The sequence below is a fragment of the Amphiura filiformis genome, chromosome 19 (assembly GCF_039555335.1).
Source record: "Amphiura filiformis chromosome 19, Afil_fr2py, whole genome shotgun sequence".
Classification (NCBI taxonomy): domain Eukaryota; kingdom Metazoa; phylum Echinodermata; class Ophiuroidea; order Amphilepidida; family Amphiuridae; genus Amphiura; species Amphiura filiformis.
In genome coordinates this window covers 45,637,351-45,657,085 of record NC_092646.1, presented here as the reverse complement: position 1 = coordinate 45,657,085, position 19,735 = coordinate 45,637,351, and the positions used below count along the sequence as shown (strand labels likewise).

At 36.4% G+C, this 19,735-nt stretch overlaps 1 protein-coding gene across 1 annotated transcript in view; it reads right to left on the bottom strand.

The window, feature by feature from the left end:
* Positions 1 to 19,735, bottom strand: part of LOC140141375 (guanine nucleotide exchange factor subunit RIC1-like) — a 129,781-nt gene that overhangs the window by 76,672 nt on the left and 33,374 nt on the right. The window contains exons 2-4 of the mRNA XM_072163223.1: positions 12,873 to 12,980; positions 6,744 to 6,823; positions 1,253 to 1,357 (exon numbers count right to left, since the gene is read on the bottom strand). Coding sequence (XP_072019324.1) covers positions 1,253 to 1,357; positions 6,744 to 6,823; positions 12,873 to 12,980 — 293 coding nt within the window. The remainder of the gene's footprint in view (positions 1 to 1,252; positions 1,358 to 6,743; positions 6,824 to 12,872; positions 12,981 to 19,735) is intronic.

The window sequence follows — 19,735 nt, the reverse complement described above, 5'->3', positions numbered from 1 at the left end:
TTCTAAGTAATTTGAGTTTTTTGACGGCTTTTATTTTGTGGGAAAGTAGTTCGACAACAAGTCAATAACACCAATTTAATGATGATTTATGGACTTTATGATTACTTGTTGGTTAGTGTTAATATTGGTAAGACAATGACTAACATTTTTTCGCAGTTTATATGTTAGTATTTGGTTGGTTTTGGTGCGAATAACTGGCACTTTTAAAGTAATTTTTTAACACAAAAATATACTTGCATTAGTCGACTTTTGGGTTTCAATAGTCGTAGTCGCGACTATCAGTAATAGTCGTGACTAACGACTATGTCGCCCAACTCTAATCCCCTCCCCTCATGTAAAATTCCCTTAGCCTACCAAAAGTACTTAACCCTCCCTCTCAGCCTGCCCTATTGGGAATGGGAACCCAATTTGCAAACCTTAAATAGTTTAGATATAATGTGAGCATTACAGAGCGCAGGAAATTTGTGACATATTTGAATATTTCTAAACTGTTTTCCTTTTCAGAGTGTTTGTTTGAAAAGGAACCCATGGAAAGTACCCCATAAATGTGTTCCAAAAATTGCAGTTATTGCACAGCCCCTAATCCATGACCCCCTTCTCAGTCTTAGATCTCACTCATACTTCAGCACTGCAGACTAACATGTAGTATAGCAAATCTGACTTGACTGCAGAGGATTTTCAAATTTCCATCGATTTATTTGATATGCCAAGTTAATTTGATGTTGTTGACATGATGAAAATTTTATTTGAAAAGTGTCATAGTCAAATCAGACTGCCTGTTTGATGTTGGTTAAATCTGACCTGCTCTAAAATGCAATTTTCAAGACAATTTAGCATACAGTATGGCATTGTATGCTTTTTGTTTGTACAGGAAATTTGAAAAAGACCCAAAACAAAGAATTTCTTGTAACAATTATTCAAAGTCTTCACAATTTCACATTGTTATTTTTTTAAACAGAAACTGAAAATATATCAAAAGAAATGAATTGAAACTATTAATTCATAGCTGACTGCTAAAAAGAAAAGAATATGAGTAATTGATAAGGTCAAAATAATGATGTGTAACCATGTTTTGATGAATTTGTAGTTTAAAACTTTTATCCTAAATTGGCAAATGCTAGTCAATAATTCCTTCATACATAAAACAATTCACAACTCATAGATTACCAAAATCGTCCTTCTCTCAAGGTACAATGTAACACACACGTGTAAAAACTACAGAATACCCGATCGTCTTCACTTATGTAATTACCATTTGATCCCGCCCGCAATCTGTGCAGTGGCTGCATACTGTATTCTCAGTGACGGAACAGGAACTGTGTCTGTCTCGGTGGTGTCTCTTCTGTAATGTGATGAACTAGGAAAGAAAGAAAGGAAAGACATCAATAGATTACACTGAAGCATGCCTAATCTGTACTTGTAACATTTGAAATGCTTTATTTTCATACTTGATGGCAATTGCATGTCATCAAGAAAATGAGTGTGCATTTTATTCTTACAATTTGCAGTGATATCCTTGCCCATTTGTGGGGTTAGTACCATATTAGAGGACACGGTGGCTCAGTGGTTACGGCCTTGGACTCATAAACTGAGAGCTTGCTCGACGCGCGTTGGTTCGAGTCTCCGCCCCACCACCGTGTTGCACCCTTGGGCAAGGCGCTTTGCCTCGCTTGCCTCACCCCACCCAGGTGTAATGGGAAGCTGTTAGGGGTAGTCACAGTCGTTGTACTGATGAACCCTGCGCCAATTGTAGGCTGCAAACGTGGTTCCAACATATTCTAATAAAGGCGGAATAAATGTAAAGCGCTTTGAGGCTGTTTACGGCATAAAGCGCTATATAAATATCTACATTTATTTATTTATATCACTGTATCTGCATTTTTGTCATTTTGCAGAAGACGCATTTGTGTGTTTCAAATTCTTATTTATTGTTTCTTATTTGTTGTTTATTGTAAAACTTAAAATTGTTTTCAAACTTCCCATTTATTTATATAAAATTTTATTAATTACTTTCTTGTAAAATAGCTTTAAATGTGAGCATTACCTGTAAAATAGCTTTAAAATAGCTTTAAATGTGAGCATTACCTGTTTTCATAATCCATTAATTACTTAATTTCACCCACGTTAGTTGCAATGTTTTTGCACTAACCCAATCAAAATTATGCTTCACTTGTGTTTCATTTGACATTCTTCACATTGAATTTCTGAGTATTTAATTTCAATGTTTTTCCTTCTAAATTAAATCATTTCCACATATTTCTGAGTATTTAATTCAATGTTATTCCTTCTAAATTAAATCATTTCCACAAATTTAATTGTACTTACAGCTGTCCTTCATTTCTATCAATTTGCACATGTCTCATGTTCACATACTTTGTATATAATGTAAAATATTATTATACAAGTTGCACTGCCTCTATACAGTATTGTAACCAAAGGGAAAAATCAGGATAAGAAATAATGGAAATTCTATTAAATCAGTCCTTTTTTGATGCTCCATCCTCTATAATCAGGAGACATTTCTTACTGACTGTGCTTTCCCCCCCCCCCCCTCGGAATGCCAAATCTGGTTAAATGTGCTGGCCTCTATGTACATTTTGTGTTCTGGAAACTGTGTTTGTACATTTGAATTATACAGGGCCCCTTGGAAAAATGTCCCAGATTCTGAAGGGGTTACCCTGGTTAAAGAAAGATTGCATAATAAAATACACATTCAAAGGCAGCAACATACTGAAAATTCAATCAAATTAAAATGTTCCCGAGATATCATTTTTAGCCCGCTGAAAACCAAGAGGCAAAGTAGGTGAATAGGCGAACACTTGTGGTAGCCATGCAGTCAATAATATTCATGGAAACAGGACAAGAGAGGCCATTTGTGTGTGTCTGTTACAGAACAAAGTCAAAGCAAGAATGTGACATCTCACATCAGTATTAAGTCTTTGATGCAATGTTTTTATCTATTTTACATCTTTCTGAATGAATTTTATACTCATTTTATGTACTCATGTTTCTATGGGCCTTGTGATTGATCATATTTGGCCATCAAACTTTACCTACTTCTGTGCCTACATTTGTTGTTTCTTTTCCCCGTCTGTGTTATTTGTTTTCTTGCATCAAGATGGTATATCTGGCTCTCAATTGTCAGTCAATCATCTTGCCGTATTTTAATTGCTTTCACTCTGGATCCCAATGGAAAAGAGCCCTCCATTATTTAATATTTTGTACATTATATAGTTCCATAACTTTTGTATAAATTTTCTTTCTCCTCTGTATCTTTCTATTTTCTTAAATAAGGAAAAAATAATATTATTAAAAATAATGGTGTTTTGTACATTTTGTTGAATTTGAATCAAATCAAAATTAATCAACAAATCCCTGGTGAAAGGAAATGAAATAGTAGGGTACTAGAAGAAGTTATTGTTCCCATATTCTTTAAACATGAACTGCATAATCATCTTAGTTGTAGTTTTGTCATAATGTGAAGAGCTGAAGCAAAGGAAATTACATGTGTGCCTGGTGGGGGTGTGAAAAAATATGAATAATATCATGAAGTAAATAATATGAATAGAATTTTCTTCTTGGGTATTCTATTTTCACAACTGTATTTTCACAAGTATTCCGCTGTGTTTATCACATGCATGAGAAAAATGGAATTAAGGGAAGTTACCTATAAAAGAGCAAATTTCACATTAGGCCAAAAAAAAAAAAGGTTTGTCTCAAAGCTCAGCACAAGATTTGTAAATTCGTGAGATTTGGAAAAAAGAAATGCAGAATTTTTTTATTTCAAAGTTTTTTATTTCAAAGTTTTTTTAGTTTTTTTAGTTTTTCCGGAAAAATTAAAAAAAAATCAGATTTTTTTCTCCAAATACCATGAAAAAGTCGGAATAAAAATTTTAAAAATCAAAAAAAATCGCATTTCGCATTTGTTTTCAAACCACTCGTGAGCTTAGAGACAAACCATTATTTTTTTTTGGCCTAAAAGAGAAAATTTTCACATTAAAAGCTATATTTTGCTCTTTAGTTGTCCACATTACACAATGCATAAAAATTTGACTTCATTTCCTTTTATATAAGTTTATGTTTCCCTATTGTTCTGAAATGGTTTCTTTATAAATATTTCTACATTTTCCCAATATTTTTCAAATTTGTTCTCTGCCTGAACATCTCATTGATATTACTTTCACAAAAACTTACGCGAAATATAACTTTAAAGCAAGTAATTGTTTTTCTCCTACTTACATACAAATTGCCCTGCCTGATTGCATTTTCTGTAACTAACAAAAGCGACTCAATCATGCAGCTAGCTGAGTCCTGGTCGTGATTTGCCAGCCCCATATCATGACAAGAAGTACCGTATACAACATATTAGCTGCTATTACCATGATTACCGCACCAAATTAGATTTTGGTATAATACTTGTATCCCTGGGGACTGTGCTATTATGTGTATGAGAGAGGAATTTTGAAAATGGCCCTACTAAAATTGTGTGTCATCCCCTGCTGGCCTGCCAATGAAACAATCCTTCCCCTCCCCTCTCAAATAAAAAAAAATCACCACCCTTGCTAAATGTTGAAATACATATCAAGAAAAAACTAGTGTCAAGCTACTTTTGAAAATAAATTAGCAGATTCTGAATCTGTGAAGTCTATGCCATATTCAAATCAAAATTAAAATTTGGGCTAATAAACATCTCATGCATGCAGGCGTGACCCTATTGATACTTATTTTAAATTTACCAGTATTCTTGCGCAATCTGTCAAGTTTAGCATGGGTACTCGTATACACAGAAGAGGGGTTCTTATTTGCCAATTGAAAAACATGAAATATTGGCACCTTTAAATAAACTGCGCAGCAACTTGTGATCAAGGCATGACATAGTTCTTTTTACGAGATATTTTCAGGACTAGTAAGTCGGTCAGTGGGAAATGACCTCGCTGAAAAGTATAGTACAGGTTAACATTCTGTGATTATCATAGATATCAGTATCTTAACTCTCTCCATGCGGGGGTCGGCTGCAGATGACAAGTTTCAAATTTTCTTGAAATTCAGTATTTCAGAATTATACATTTTCATTTCCATATTTAGAATCAGCATTAAAAATGCATTAAAATGAGTACAAACAAGCCTAGTATTGGTTCAGTGGTTTTTGAGATAGCTCTTGATATTTTGAGAAAATATCTCAGATCTTGGGACTTTTTATGTTGAAGGGTAATGGCTAGCATGCAGAGCATTTAGAATCCCTAAACTAATACTTGGCAAACTCATTCTTAATGCAATGAAATGTACTTTCTCTGTCAATTTTATGATATCAACAGGTGAAATACTAAACTTTGATGGGAACTGGACTTGGTACACATGATAGTTGCATCAACTGCAGACAGTCTTGTACATATGTCTGATACTAATGCTATTTTCGGGACAACTACCTCAAGAGGTATCGTATGTCATTTTACCAATTGATTTGTGTATTACATTGCTCTACTTGCATTTTACAGCAATGTTGACATACTGTGTGCGTGCTTTGGCATTACCACAACATGTAACAAATGATAAGGTACCACTGGCCATTTCAACTGATTTTTTGCTAATCACTGTTACCTAAATAATATGATACTCCACTTTGATAGCATCTTGGCATATTTTAATAGAAAGCAAAAGAAATTGGATGGACTCTATCTGTATTGTTAATGCTCTGCATGCTAGCCATATAGGCTTCAACATAAGAAGTCCCAAGTTTTGAGATATTTTCTCAAAATATCAAGAGCAATCTCAAGAGCCACTGAACCAATACTAGGCTTGTTTGTACTCATTTTAATGCAGTTTTCATGCTGATTCCATATGTGGTCTTGAAAATTTATATTTCTGAATTTTTTGACTTTAAAAAAAAAAAATTTGAAACTTGTCGTCTGCAGTCGACACCCGTGTGAAGAGAGTTAAAGAATTCAGATATTGCAATCGGCATGTCTTGCTATTATTTAAATATATTGGGCTGAATATGAATTACTTTTTACAGCCTCCACAAGACAGAAAAAGTGCAGTGATTTACATATAGTGTGCTATGCAGAGGCACAACACCAAGACATTGATCCACAAGCCTCAGCATACTTCACAGGTTGTCGCTGACCACTACGGCCCCATGACATTCCAAAACCATTAAACAACAAGACATGGACTTGCAGCTAAGATGCGCAGACCCTAGACATTCCACAATTGACCTTCACAGCCAGGATCAGCTCCCTGAGTTTTGTACGGGTTACAACGAGACAACTAGTGCAGTAAGTTCCTTGTTCACTATCACCACCAGGGTTTGAACCCACAACCTCTCGCACCGTAGTCAAACACCTTATCGATTGAGCTAACATACATTGTTACTGTTAAATGTCACCTTAAAGGGGCACTTCGTGATCCACAGCCTCATCCCCACTTTTCTCAAAAAAAGTTGAGATTTTTATATCACTGGAATACTCTGGCTACATAATGTTTATGTACAAAATATTTCTTGCAGATTAATTCGCTTAGCAAAGATATCATGGAAATTTGAATTTCGTTCTGGTGCACCAGAACGAAATTACAAACGTATTGTCTATGGAGCAGTGTAATACACATAATCATGCATAACTCGCAAACGCATAAAATCGGAATCAACTGAAATTTTGGGAATATGCTTTTTTCGTGGATATGTACTGAAAAATGTCATAAAAAGAGGATGCTAGGATCACGAAATACTCCTTTAAGATACATACCTTAACTGTTTTGAGGAATACAATCCTTTTTGTGTTTTCTCATGATGAAGTCGGAAAAATAACAAGTGGGCTCCTGAGGTCTGTTAAAACAAAAAGCAAAAAGAAGGCATTAACATAGTGAGTCAGAGTCTGTTGTATGAGTGCAAGATGTACAATGGCTACCTCGTGGTTAATTTTGAAATTGCATTTGTAGTAGTTTTATATGTGATGCGATCAAGCAAAATCAGTCGGAACTCAGAAAATTGATTTTGAGATATATAGCTAAACAAAGGGAATATTTCCTTTCGTTTCCTTTTGTTTTGGAAACTCTTTAATTGCTCATATCTTTGGAACTGGTTGTTCTGTATGTATTTCAATGGGGTTTTCTGCAAAATAAAGATTTGTAAATTATGCTTTTTACTATCCTATAAGAAACTGAAAATTTAATATTTCCAAGTTCCGGCTGATTTTGCTTGATTGCATCACATATGTTTATCTCATGAGGTAGGCAGCATTGGGTCTTGAGATTGTTCATCAGATGATTCAAGTTGCTCAGGAAGTACGGAGTCCCACATCCTCACACTTGACACCCTAATATAGCACTACTTTCAGGCTCTGTTGCTTATATACCAGGTTTCGATCGCACTTTGGCTGAATACGCTTTGCACTTGATAAGTCTGCAGCTAACCTTACCAGTGCTACAAATTTTAAATGACAAAAGGGAGCTATTGTACATACAACACTCAACATTATGCATTAACATACAGCTTTCAGGAAGATTGGGCTATTCCATTTAAAATCCACACACCCCCTGTGGAAGATTTTGGAAATATCTTCCACAGGGGGAGTGTGAATTTCAAATAGAATTATAAATTTATATGCAGCATAAATTTACATTTAGGCACAAATGTGGTCAAATCAGTAGGATGTGTTAGAGAGCAGTGAGTTGGATGAGGAGAAAATTGAATAGGAAATCTACGCCGTCGCCGTATAGCAAGGTTGCTCTTTATTTTCTTTTACTGTTATTTAAGGGGGTACTACACCCCTCGATAAATTTGTGTCTATTTTTGCATTTTTCTCAAAAACTAATAAAACAGTGGTAACAAAAGTTATGTATATTATAGGGGCAAGGAATCCAATTACTACGCTGGAATTTCAGTGACCCAAGACAAGCGATTTGTTATTTATAATAAGAAATAAGGTACCGCTATGATGTACCTCGCTTCCTATCATATATACTGAACCGCTTGTCTTGAGTCACTGAAATTTCAGTGTAGTAATTGGATTCCTTGCCCCAATAATATACATAACTTTTGTTACCAGTGTGTTATTATTTTTGAGAAAAATGCAAAAATAGTCATAAATTTACCACAGGGTGTAGTACCCCTTAATAATAACATGCATTTTAAACCTTCAGAGATTTTGCTATTTTGCTTTGGACCTGCGAATATCCCTCTGGGCATATTGGGATATTCCCTGGTTTCACAGTTACTAACCTACATGTATAACTAAAAATATTCATACCACAATAATATGATTCTATTTTGATAGTAGTTTGATATACCATTAGCAATGTGAAACATGATTAAAATCAAACTCATTCTTGTCAGATTCACAATGGAATTTCCATCACAGAACCCCTTTCAATATTTAATTCTATAAAGCGTCCGAGTGTCTGGAGCTCTATTGTAGAAAGCCCAAAGAAAATGTGAATATGAACGCGTAAATGACAATAATGGTCTGCAATTAATAATCCATCACATCTGACAGGATTAAAATTGGAATAAATTATGAATGTAGGGGAAATATGTCCTCAAGTTATCAATTCATGATATAACTAGTTCCCAAGTTTAGTTTTGCAACACCATATTTTATTGACTTCCAAAAGGCAATTTAGGGAACAACCAAACAATTGATGACATCCTATAACTGTAACTGCCTTTGTTTCATAGCTAACCCCCTACCCATTTGTAACCAAAGTGGATGTGGGTCAAAACAGCATCAATGTTTGTAAGAGCATCAGAGAAACAAAATGCATAATGGAACAATCGGCCTTCAATGTTAACCCTTCCCTTCATTACCAGGTGCCAATCCATCTTGAAATGTAAGGGGGGACATTCAGCTTAAATTGTCAAATTGTGGCTGAAAAGAACAAACAAGGCGGTTCTCGAACCACGAGTCTCGCCTGCTTTCGCGATCGCCTGCTTTTACGATTACTTTTGGTAGAAGTATATGAACCTGCAACAACCCATGGCGATTTGCCTGTTCAATTTGAGCTTGATTGAGCTTTGATGATCCCAAAATGACCTTCCAAAAATTTGGCTCTAAATGTTGACTGTACCCACCAAGTTTCATGCCCATACAACAGTTTTTAGTAATTTGACCTCAGATGACCCCTGGGTGACCCTGAAATGCCCTTCCAAAAATTTGACTCTTAATGTTGACAGTGACCACTTAGTGTCATGCCCATACGACAGTTTTTAGTAATGTGACCTCAGATGACCCCTGAGTGACCTTGGATGACCCTGAAATGACTTTCCAAAAAACATGACTCTAAATGTTGACTGTACCCACCAAGTTTCATGCCCATACGACAGTTTTTAGTAATTTGACCTCAGATGACCCCTGGGTGACCCCGAAATGCCCTTCCAAAAATTTGACTCTTAATGTTGACTGTAACCACTAAGTGTCATGCCCGTACGACAGTTTTAGTAATTTGACCTCAGATGACCCCTGGGTGACCTTGGATGACCCTAAATTACCTTCTGAAACTTTGACTCTAAATGTTGACTGTACCCACCAAGTTTCATGCCCATATGGCAGTTTTTAATAATGTGACCTCAGATGACCCCTGTGTGACCTTGGATGGCCCCCGAAATTACCTTCCGAAACTTTGACTCTAAATGTTCACTGTACCCACCAAGTGTCATGCCCATATGACAGTTTTTAGTAATTTGACCTCAGATGACCCTTGGGTGACCTCGGATGAACCCGAAATAACCTTCTGAAAATTTTACTCCAAATGTTGACTGTACCCACCAAGTTTCATGCCCATACGACAGTTTTAGTAATTTGACCTCAGATGACCCCTGGGTGACCTCGGATGACCCCGAAATAATCTTCCGAACATTTGACTCTAAATCTTGACTGTACCACCAAGTTTCATGCCCATACGACAGTTTTTAGTAATTTGACCTCAGATGACCCCTGGGTGACCTCGGATGACCCCGAAATAATCTTCTGAACATTTGACTCTAAATGTAGATTGTACCCACCAAGTTTCATGCCCATACGACAGTTTTTAGTAATTTGACCTTAGATGACCCCTGGGTGACCTTGGATGACCCCGAAAGAATCTTCCGAACATTTTACTCTAAATGTTGATTGTAACCACCAAGTTTCATGCCCATACGACAGTTTTAGTAATTTGACCTCAGATGACCCCCCAACTTCGAGTGTGTGGGAGGGGGGCACATGGGGGGGGGTGCTAGTGAACATTTGACTCGATGTAGCACCCCAACAGAGACATTTTGACATAAAACCTGTTTTAGACATTTTTTGAAAAATGCTTCCTTCACCCTAAAAAGGTGCTTTTAAATTTTCAGTTTCCTATCCTTTTGTACATGAGAGACATTCTTCGAAGTCTTTTTTTGGCCTAATAACTTGGCCTACATGACCGAAATTGATATATATAATGCACAATATAAAAACATTATTTCATTAAATTTTTGACCCCCCCCCAAATTCGAGTGTGTGGGAGGGGGCCACATGGGGGGGGGTGCTAGTGAACATTTGACTCGATGTAGCACCCCAACAGAGACATTTTTGACATAAAAACCCGTTTTAGACATTTTTTTGAAAAAATGCTTCCTTCACCCTAAAAAAGTGCTTTTAAATTTTCAGTTTCCTATACTTTTGTACATGAGAGACATTCTTCAAAGTCTTTTTTTGGCCTAATGACTTGGCCTACATGACCGAAATTGATATATGTAATGCATAATATAAAAACAATATTTCATTAAATTTTGACCCCCCCAACTTTGAGTGTGTGGGAGGGGCCACATGGGGGGGGGGTACTAATGTGCATCCTCTCGTCATACTACCCCCTACCACATTATGTTGACCGTACCCACCAAGCATCGTGCCCATACGACAGTTTTTAGTCATTTGACCTCAGATGACCCCTGGATGACCTTGGGTGACCTTGACGCACTATCCAATACAAACTTGTTCTGTCTGGGGTGAAGATGCACCCACCCACCAAGTTTGAAGAATGTGCGACCTCTAGTCTCCGAGAAAATAGGTTTTTGCATTTTATGCATAAATTATGCAAATTAGGTACTTAATTACCATATTTTGCGCTGAAAATCGAATCGGGTTGAGATCCTCTGGTCATACTACCCCTACCACGTTTCATCATCATAGGGCTTAGGGATCTTACGAATCCCCAGATACAGCTCCACAAGGCGGATTTCTTCAGATTTCCAACCATATTTGTAGAATCGTTCCGCATAAATTATGCAAATTAACAACTAAATGCGCATACTTTTCGCGAAAAACTAATCAGGTGATCAGCAGATGTGTATCATAGCTGACACCAGGTTTCGCTACCATGCGCCCGACGGATCTTGAGATAGTCTGTCCACAAACTCCGCTATCAATTTGCGCTGATTTTCAGAGATAAATTATGCAAATTAGCTATGTTAATTTGCATATTTTTCCCGAAAACATACTGGTTACGGAGCAAACTTGGATACCCTTCCTCCCACCAAGTAGCGTCGCCGTAAGTCTTACGGTTCCCCAGATACAGCTCCGGACGGACACACATACATACATCCACACACACATCCATCCACACACACGGACGGACAGACAGAAATAGTGATTACTAAGTCCCATCCTGAACAAAGTTCAGGCGAGACAAAATGGGTCATTTTGCCAAAAGGTGGGGGGACACATCCCCCTGTCCGTCCCCAGGATTGACGCCCATGCCTCCCTTGTGAAACTCATTTCGTTTACACTACGTCATTGATCTTTGGGTTGTTCCCTTAGATTGAATTGTAGACATCATTAAGTATATTATTTCTGAAATGACTATAATATTATAAATATAATCTTGGAAATTGAAAGAATGTATTTCTTTCTTTATTATTTGTATATGGGCAATCTATAGTATAACTAGCATGAGTGAACTGACTTCCCATTGATATTACTTGCCACATATAAGTAATTGAACTATAAAACATATAACATGATATAATTTCAGTTTACCCAGTACACAGATTGGAGATATGCACACAATAAATCAGGTCAGTGGCATAATATGAATTGATAGTATCCACTGGTTTGTGGCCGGCCGGCCGCCTCCCTCAAAGTTGTTTTATGCAAACCAAATCATAGGTAATTCAATTGGCATAGATAGGGACCTGAATATTCTGAGTCATACACTTGAATATATATGAACCATTCCACCTTGACAGAATATATGTCCGCTCACCTCAAAATGAGCTATGAGCCTATGAGCTTTAAATTTTTCTTTAAAGATTTTGATTTTTTTTTAAATTCATTTATTTAGATTTTGAATGATTTTGTAAAAGATTTTGAATTTTCTAACTTCATTTTAAATTTAGTTTTGCAAATTTTAGTTGCACAAAATGTCTTCTTTAATTTGGACGTGGAATGACGTAAATGGTAAAAGCAAAATCTGTCTCCTTCAGTATTGATCACCCTACTGCTATCTCAATGAAGCCTGCTTGCTCTCCACAGATCAAATACACAATTACACATTGATAACTGAATCATCACACCTTCTGTACATAACATGACTTTCAAAATTGTATGCCTTGAATCCTCCCTAACAGGTCTTCTCACTTCCTCTTCTCTACTGCCAAATCCGGGGTACTCAGTACAAATGACCATACGGGACGCGTGCGCAAACATGGGTAGCATTTTCAGCCTTCTGGTATATCAATGACCCCTTTTTCAAAGCTTATTTTGGTATATGAATGGGTCCTTTTTTCAGCCCAATTTTCCCTTAATCTAGCCAAAATTTTCCCAAAATCTCAGCGGCACGTCCCTACCAAAACCAAACTTGAGTACCCCCGGGAAATCCCCTCTGCTGTCCTTGATGAGTTTTGTCCCCATACTTACCCCTACTGCTATTCCACTGGAATCTGCTCTCCATACAGCACAATGATTGATGCCATTGACTACAACTGAATCATCAGATCTTCTGTATGTCACTATCAAAACTGTGGGCTGTCAAGGAGAAACAAAAAGGAACAAACACAAATTAGTACTGGACTTCCACATTTTACATTCGTCCTGAAAACCTCCAGTGGTGTAGCCGGGGATTATTATGGGCCAGGGCTCACAACTGACTGTTCCATTCATAAATTTGCCATATTTGGACTAACAACTTCACTGATAACTTTGTTTTTGTTGATCAATGAGTGCCCTTGAATGAAATTTTACTAACAAGGGTAAATTTGACAACTATTGCTTTTTCTCGGACACAACATATGATTTGAAAGCAACACTATAGGGTCCACAAGCATTCTACATATCTAAACTTTTAAACTCTTCTTTGTAAACTATGCTGACTAACATCATGATCACAACCCGAATTCTAATTTGCGAAGTTGGGCAAATGACGAATTTGAGCCATGAGAACTACAACTCTGGCGGAAATTTGTTGCCATACCAGCACGTTCTGGTGTTAAAAGCACGCAATTGAAGCTAAATATGTGATAGTTCGTATTATTTTGTATAATAGTTGCAAATGCACATTCAGATTACACTCGCCCCTTCCCCACCCCCCATTTTCCAATGTTGGGAGACTGTAATGTAGAAATGATGACGATTTTGTCCAAATCAACATTGCAATAGGGGAGCGGGTAAGGATGTTGGCCAATTAACACTCAGGTGTGGCAACATTTTTCGCCAAGGTTGTAGGTGTACTTTGTTCGGCTTATAGTGGCCAAAAAATGTTGGGCACAGCACCTATACTAGTTGCGCATTGCGTGTGTGACTGGCACATGTTTATTAAGTGTAAGTTGTGACTTTATTGATGCCCGCTGTAATCAAAATTGAATTGTTGCCAATTATAAGCCGAACAAACCAGAGAACAAATTATTTATTAACCTGACCAAATCAGAGAACAAAACTTCAAATTAAGAAGCCATTTCGCATCACAATTTGCACCCTAACAATTCCCTGTTGATAGAAAATTGAGATAGGTATTCCACTGCCTCCAAGTTCAATTTAAATGACATTGCATCAACAGTTGGGAGCAATTTAGGGACATAAATTTTATTTTGAGGCCTGGATAGAACATATGATACAGTAATTGATGTAAGAGGTTTGTAACATAATGCTGTTGCAATCATGTCAATGGGTACTAGTATTTTAATTATTTACAGTGAGATCAAGCAATATGAGTCACTCAATGCTAAAATTGACATTGAGAATCAAGAGGAGTCGTCATATTTTCTGCAATAGTCATCAATATACCGTATTGGTCAAAGTATAGTCCGACCCCGGTTTTTTAGGTGAATTTTTTTTTTTTTTTTTTTTTTAAGTTATTTATTTTTTCGGTTTTGGAGTGTCCCTGGAACTATACCTAAATGCTAGGATCAAAAATAAATAACAATAAAATAAATAATACAAAAGTATGAAAAGAGAAAAAGAAATCAATTTTGGTTTACAAAAGACTCGCTGCATACATATCATTATGTGTAACAAGAAACAACATGATATGGATAAAAGGTATGTTTATGTATGTTCTTTACATCAATTGATACCAAATTACATTTTGTAGAGCTGTCTAGACAAGCACCGTTTAGTTGCTTTAGTTGTATCACTTTTGTATAAATTGAAGGGAATGATTTTTATCTTGTTTTTAAGATTACAAGAGTTTGCATTAAAGGTGGGTAACCTGATTGACAGCCTCATCCCCTACTTTACCCCCATCAAAATGCAGATGTAAGCTCATATTTTTTTCATTATAGGGGTATTACACCTCGATAAATTTGTGTCTATTTTTTCATTTTTCAAAACTAATAACACAGTGGTAACAAAAGTTACGTATTTTAGGGGCAAGGAATCAATTACTACACTGGAATTTCAGTGACCCAAGACAAGCGGTTAGTTATTTATGATAAGAAAAGAGGTACCGCTAGAATGTACCTCATTTCCTATCATATATACTGAACCGCTTGTCTTGAGTCACTGAAATTTCAGTGTAGTAATTGGATTCCTTGGCCCAATAATATACATAACTTTTGTTACCAGTGTGTTATTATTTTTTGAGAAAAATGCAAAAATAGTCACAAATTTACCACAGGGGTATAGTACCCCCTTAACGTATTGATAGGCATTCCAAATTGTGATATATCCGGAGGGAGAAATCATCAAAAAAGTGTCGAATTAGTCTTGACTGTGGTATTTCATGTTTGAGACTAATTCAACAGGTTTTTTTTATAATAACTTCGGAAATACACAGATTTGTAACTCATAATTTCAATATGTTAATAAATCTCTCATTTGATATCAATTTATTACATAATCATGATGATTATCATTAATAAAAATACTGTAGACTACTTTTATTACGCTGTATAAATGTAAGTTATTCCATAAGGAATTAGTCACATTTGCAAGGAACATTAACATGTTCTTTTTGCATGAATGTTTGAAAGGGACATTTTATGTTATACATAACAGTGCCAGTGGCGTACCGTGGCCGATCCTACCCCGTGGGCTGAAGAAAATTCAATTTTTTTGCCGCCCCTTCTTCTTCCGCCACCCCTTCGCTTTTGGCCGCCTGTTTTACCCGGGGCTCAAGCACTCAAAGCCCCCCCAAAATGAAAATATGTGCATGCATAAGTTTAAAAGAATTTGATTTTCCAAACTTATATCAGGTAACCTTCCTTTATCCATGTAAGGGATTGCAATTAGTGTCAAATTGCTTTTCTTACAGGTGACATTTAAAAAATACATGAAAACATATTGTGTATCTTAGCTTGAGCCTTTCTAGACATTTGAGAACATGTAAGTCAGATACTATGTATAGAAACAGAATCTATTACATGGTTTATGTGCTATGAACATATTGAACATGAATGAATAATACATGTACGAGGGGGTATCAAAAAGTTTTAGAAATCGCCCAGAAGTGAAAAAGCTATATCAATGAAATTTTGTCAGTGCAATCACTGGTCCTTATGTACACTATGGTGCAAAAATGGTCTCATAAGTATGTTTACTTTTTTTTACAGGAGCTAGATGTCACTACCTGCATATGTAATCAAGATAACCAGCAAAATGGAGAAAATTGAGGCATGCAGCATGATTAAGTTCCATTTTAAGGGTTACAGTGCCCAGAAAATATGTGATGAAATAAAAATTCCTTTTCCAAAAAGCGACAGTGACATATCACAATCACCACCGAAGATAACTTTCATTTCATCATCAATTTTCTAGGCACTGCAACCCTTCAAAAGCAGGATCTTAATAATGCTGCTTGACTCACTTTTCTCAATCTTGCAGTTTATGCACAGTAACTGGGGCAGCAGGTTATTGGCATCTTGCGCCACCTGTAAAAAAAAGTAAACATACTTATGAGACCATTTTTGGACCATAATGTACATAAGGACCAGTGATTGCACTGACAAAATTTCATTGATATAGCTCTTTCACTTCCGGCATTTCTAAAACTTTTGAATTTTGATACCCCTCAGTATGCTATCGACATACAACAAACATTTAATCACATATGGCATCCTATCATGACAAGCTGTTTGAATAATAATTATGAGGAAAAACATGCTTCCCGATTTCCTGCACCAGATTTACTATTTCACATAAAACAGTTTATCACTCAGGGTAGGGAATGAAATTATGCTTGTTTTATTTTGGCACTTCCCTGCTTGAATGAACGAGAAATCTTGTTTTTGATGGCTCTCAGCATCCTATCCCTGACTTCAAATAGCAGCATCCCTGCTTTTGCTACATTGATACCCTTTTGAACAGTTTTCATATTAAAATTGTAACATGTTCATGTTCATCCTTTCCTGTACCCCCTTAACAATATAACATTTGGTAACACCCTTAGAACCACAAATGCCTTGCTCAATTGGGTCTACTTCCCTTACTTTGTCCTTGTTTTGCGTATTTTACAGTTTTTTGCTCCTTCCACCCAATTTGGTGTTTTCTACTTTTGATGGTTTTCTATTTCTATAATAATACTCAGCAAAGTTGCCGGAGCAATATCACGCTGAGATATGAATACTTGCAAGTAGTTGTAATGCCTAAAAAAATTGGGCTACTTAATGGGTGGATTTGCTCTACTTTGGGTGCTAGATATTTGGCAACACTGACCACACATTTAATTAGTCTAGCTCCCAATTGGGTGACTTGTTTCCTGGTTTAAAAAAATATCCACATTTCAAAGATTATGGGCACTTGTTTTGATGCCACAAAAATTGGGCTACTTGGTATGTGGATTTGCTGTGCCATGGGCATTGACATATCTTGGAAAGACTGATTACATTTCAAACCAGTCTAGGTCCCAATTCTGTGATTTTTTCCTAGTTTCATATTGTTGGTTTACTAGTCTCAGATTAAAATCACCCACTTACTTACAATCGGGCTTACAATGTATGTATGCTTGTTTTTGATGCAACAAAAATTGGGCTACTTGGTAGACTTGGGTACTGAGAATTTTAGCAACAATGATCACATTTCTAACCAGTCTATAGTTTGATCAGCTCGTAATCAGCAAGAATTGTTAGGCTTTTACCACTACACCGAAAGTAGACCCACATTAAGAGTGATGCGGTTTACCTGTCTGGTCCACATTTTGCATGTTAAAGAAAGTAGACAAAGTATAGGACTTGAATTAATAATTTGTGATGCTTCTTGCGAAATGTCACAAGACAATTTTTGAAATAAAATACATTGATATTAATCAACAATGTCACACGGCCCACCAATTCCGAGCTGATCAAACTATAGCTCCCTCCCAATTGTGTGGGTTATGGATGTTTGTTTTGATGTCTGAACAAATTGGGCTACTTGGTGCAGGGTGTATTTGCTCACTATGCTTTGGGCACTGAGGTATCTTGCCTAGTTCACTCACTAGGATCCACAACATGCTCATCTATCAAGGCACAGTTCTTTAACTCTAATATATTTGTACATTCATTGAATGACCTTTGAAAATTTGGGTACTAAAACTCATACTCTGCAACTTTAGGTCAAATTTTGCACTGTGATTGTTTAATTAAGGTTATTGAACTATGCCACTGGAATGAGGCCATTGTGGTCCATAGTGACTGATCACATCTAAACCCAGTCTTGCTCTAAAATAGAATAACATTGCAGGTGTCTATTCTCACATATCTATATTTGAAACACACTATCAATCATTTCCATTGTTCATCCCATTGAGAATGAGTGGTAACCATGGTAACCAATCACAAGAAAACATCTTCAGGCAATCATTGATCCTACTTGTGAGTGTGTATCAAAATGAAGAAGCTAAATCGAGACTGAAACTGGCATTTCATGAGCTACGTGTGTTAATTGTAGCTATTTCAACCAAGAGGATATTTTCCAAGTTAAAATGAAGCAAAATTATTATACATGTAGTAGGGTTTAGGCCTACATTTTTGAAGAAACTGTTTTGAGTACTCAGGGGAAAAAATCTCCAAAGCTCATAGCAAGCAGTTTGTCAATGCTCTATCTACTGCTGATAGCAAGTAGTTCGTAAAAATGATCATCCTAATTGATGCTATTGTCCTCCACACTTCATCATCTCATTAATGATCACAACATAGCTGCCATTTACACATCATCATCATCAGGTCATCAACACCAGCACCATGGCTCGAAAAAGTGGGGAATTTGGGAAGCTCATTCCCATGAAATGTTGGTGTTTGGAGGAAAATTCTGGTATTTGGAGGTAAATTGTGTCTTAATACATATAAAAACATGCTACAAATTGTAGATAATTTGGCTTGCTTCCCGGGAAATTTACATTTTTTCGAGCCCTGACCAGCACCACAACATATTTTCCAACTAAATTCTTCATCACTATCATCATCGATCTTCTCCCTTACTGTTTAATCCTATCATTTATCAGTCTCATCACAATCATCTGAAAATAGAATCAGTGTTTTCTAATGCTAATAGGAAACACAGACATTTGCTGAGGAGAACACCCTCAAAAAAATTTTTAATTCTGGTTTTTACACAATTGTAATGCACTTTCGTCAATAAAAATATTCTGCAAAAATTAAGACTTAAGGTGCTGTAGTTTTGTCAAAAATCCGAGATTTTGAATAAAACGATGGAACCGTCGTTTTATTATTACGATGGAAATATTAGTCGAATATGTATGCACAGTACGTACACGGCGTGCGGGATACACATACACACACCCCCAAGGATCGTAGCGTATTACATCCGTGGGAGTAACATGCATGGGATATGGGCTAGTAGTTAATTTCAATTTATTCAGCTCAAAATTAAAAGGGGACATATCTGGCAGTAAAAGCTAACATTTTATGGAAAATAAATACTGATCTATTTTTAGTTGTTTAAATGTTATAGTATGACTTTAAGTTATAATAATACAAGTTCACCTGCATCCCTGCTGTAAGGTGCCAACTGAATTAACCTATGTTATAAAATAACATCCGAGCAACTAGGTCGTGCCCTGTGCTTCCCCGAGCCATTAACACATTCACCAAAGACACAGAATGAAATGTTGAGCCTTGAGGATATTTCTGTGTACGCGCATAATACGTATGAATTCCCATAGAAAGGTGCCCTATAAATATTATTGTGTTAAAGGTAGACACCTTACTATAAGGCCTGTACTTCAGTGATTTGGTCAAGCTTAAATTGATGTGTTTCCTGTAACACTCTATTCAAATACATGTTTTCAACAAAATTTACTGAGCAAACATGCACACATTAGATAGTCAGACCAGAGCGTTAGACTTCAT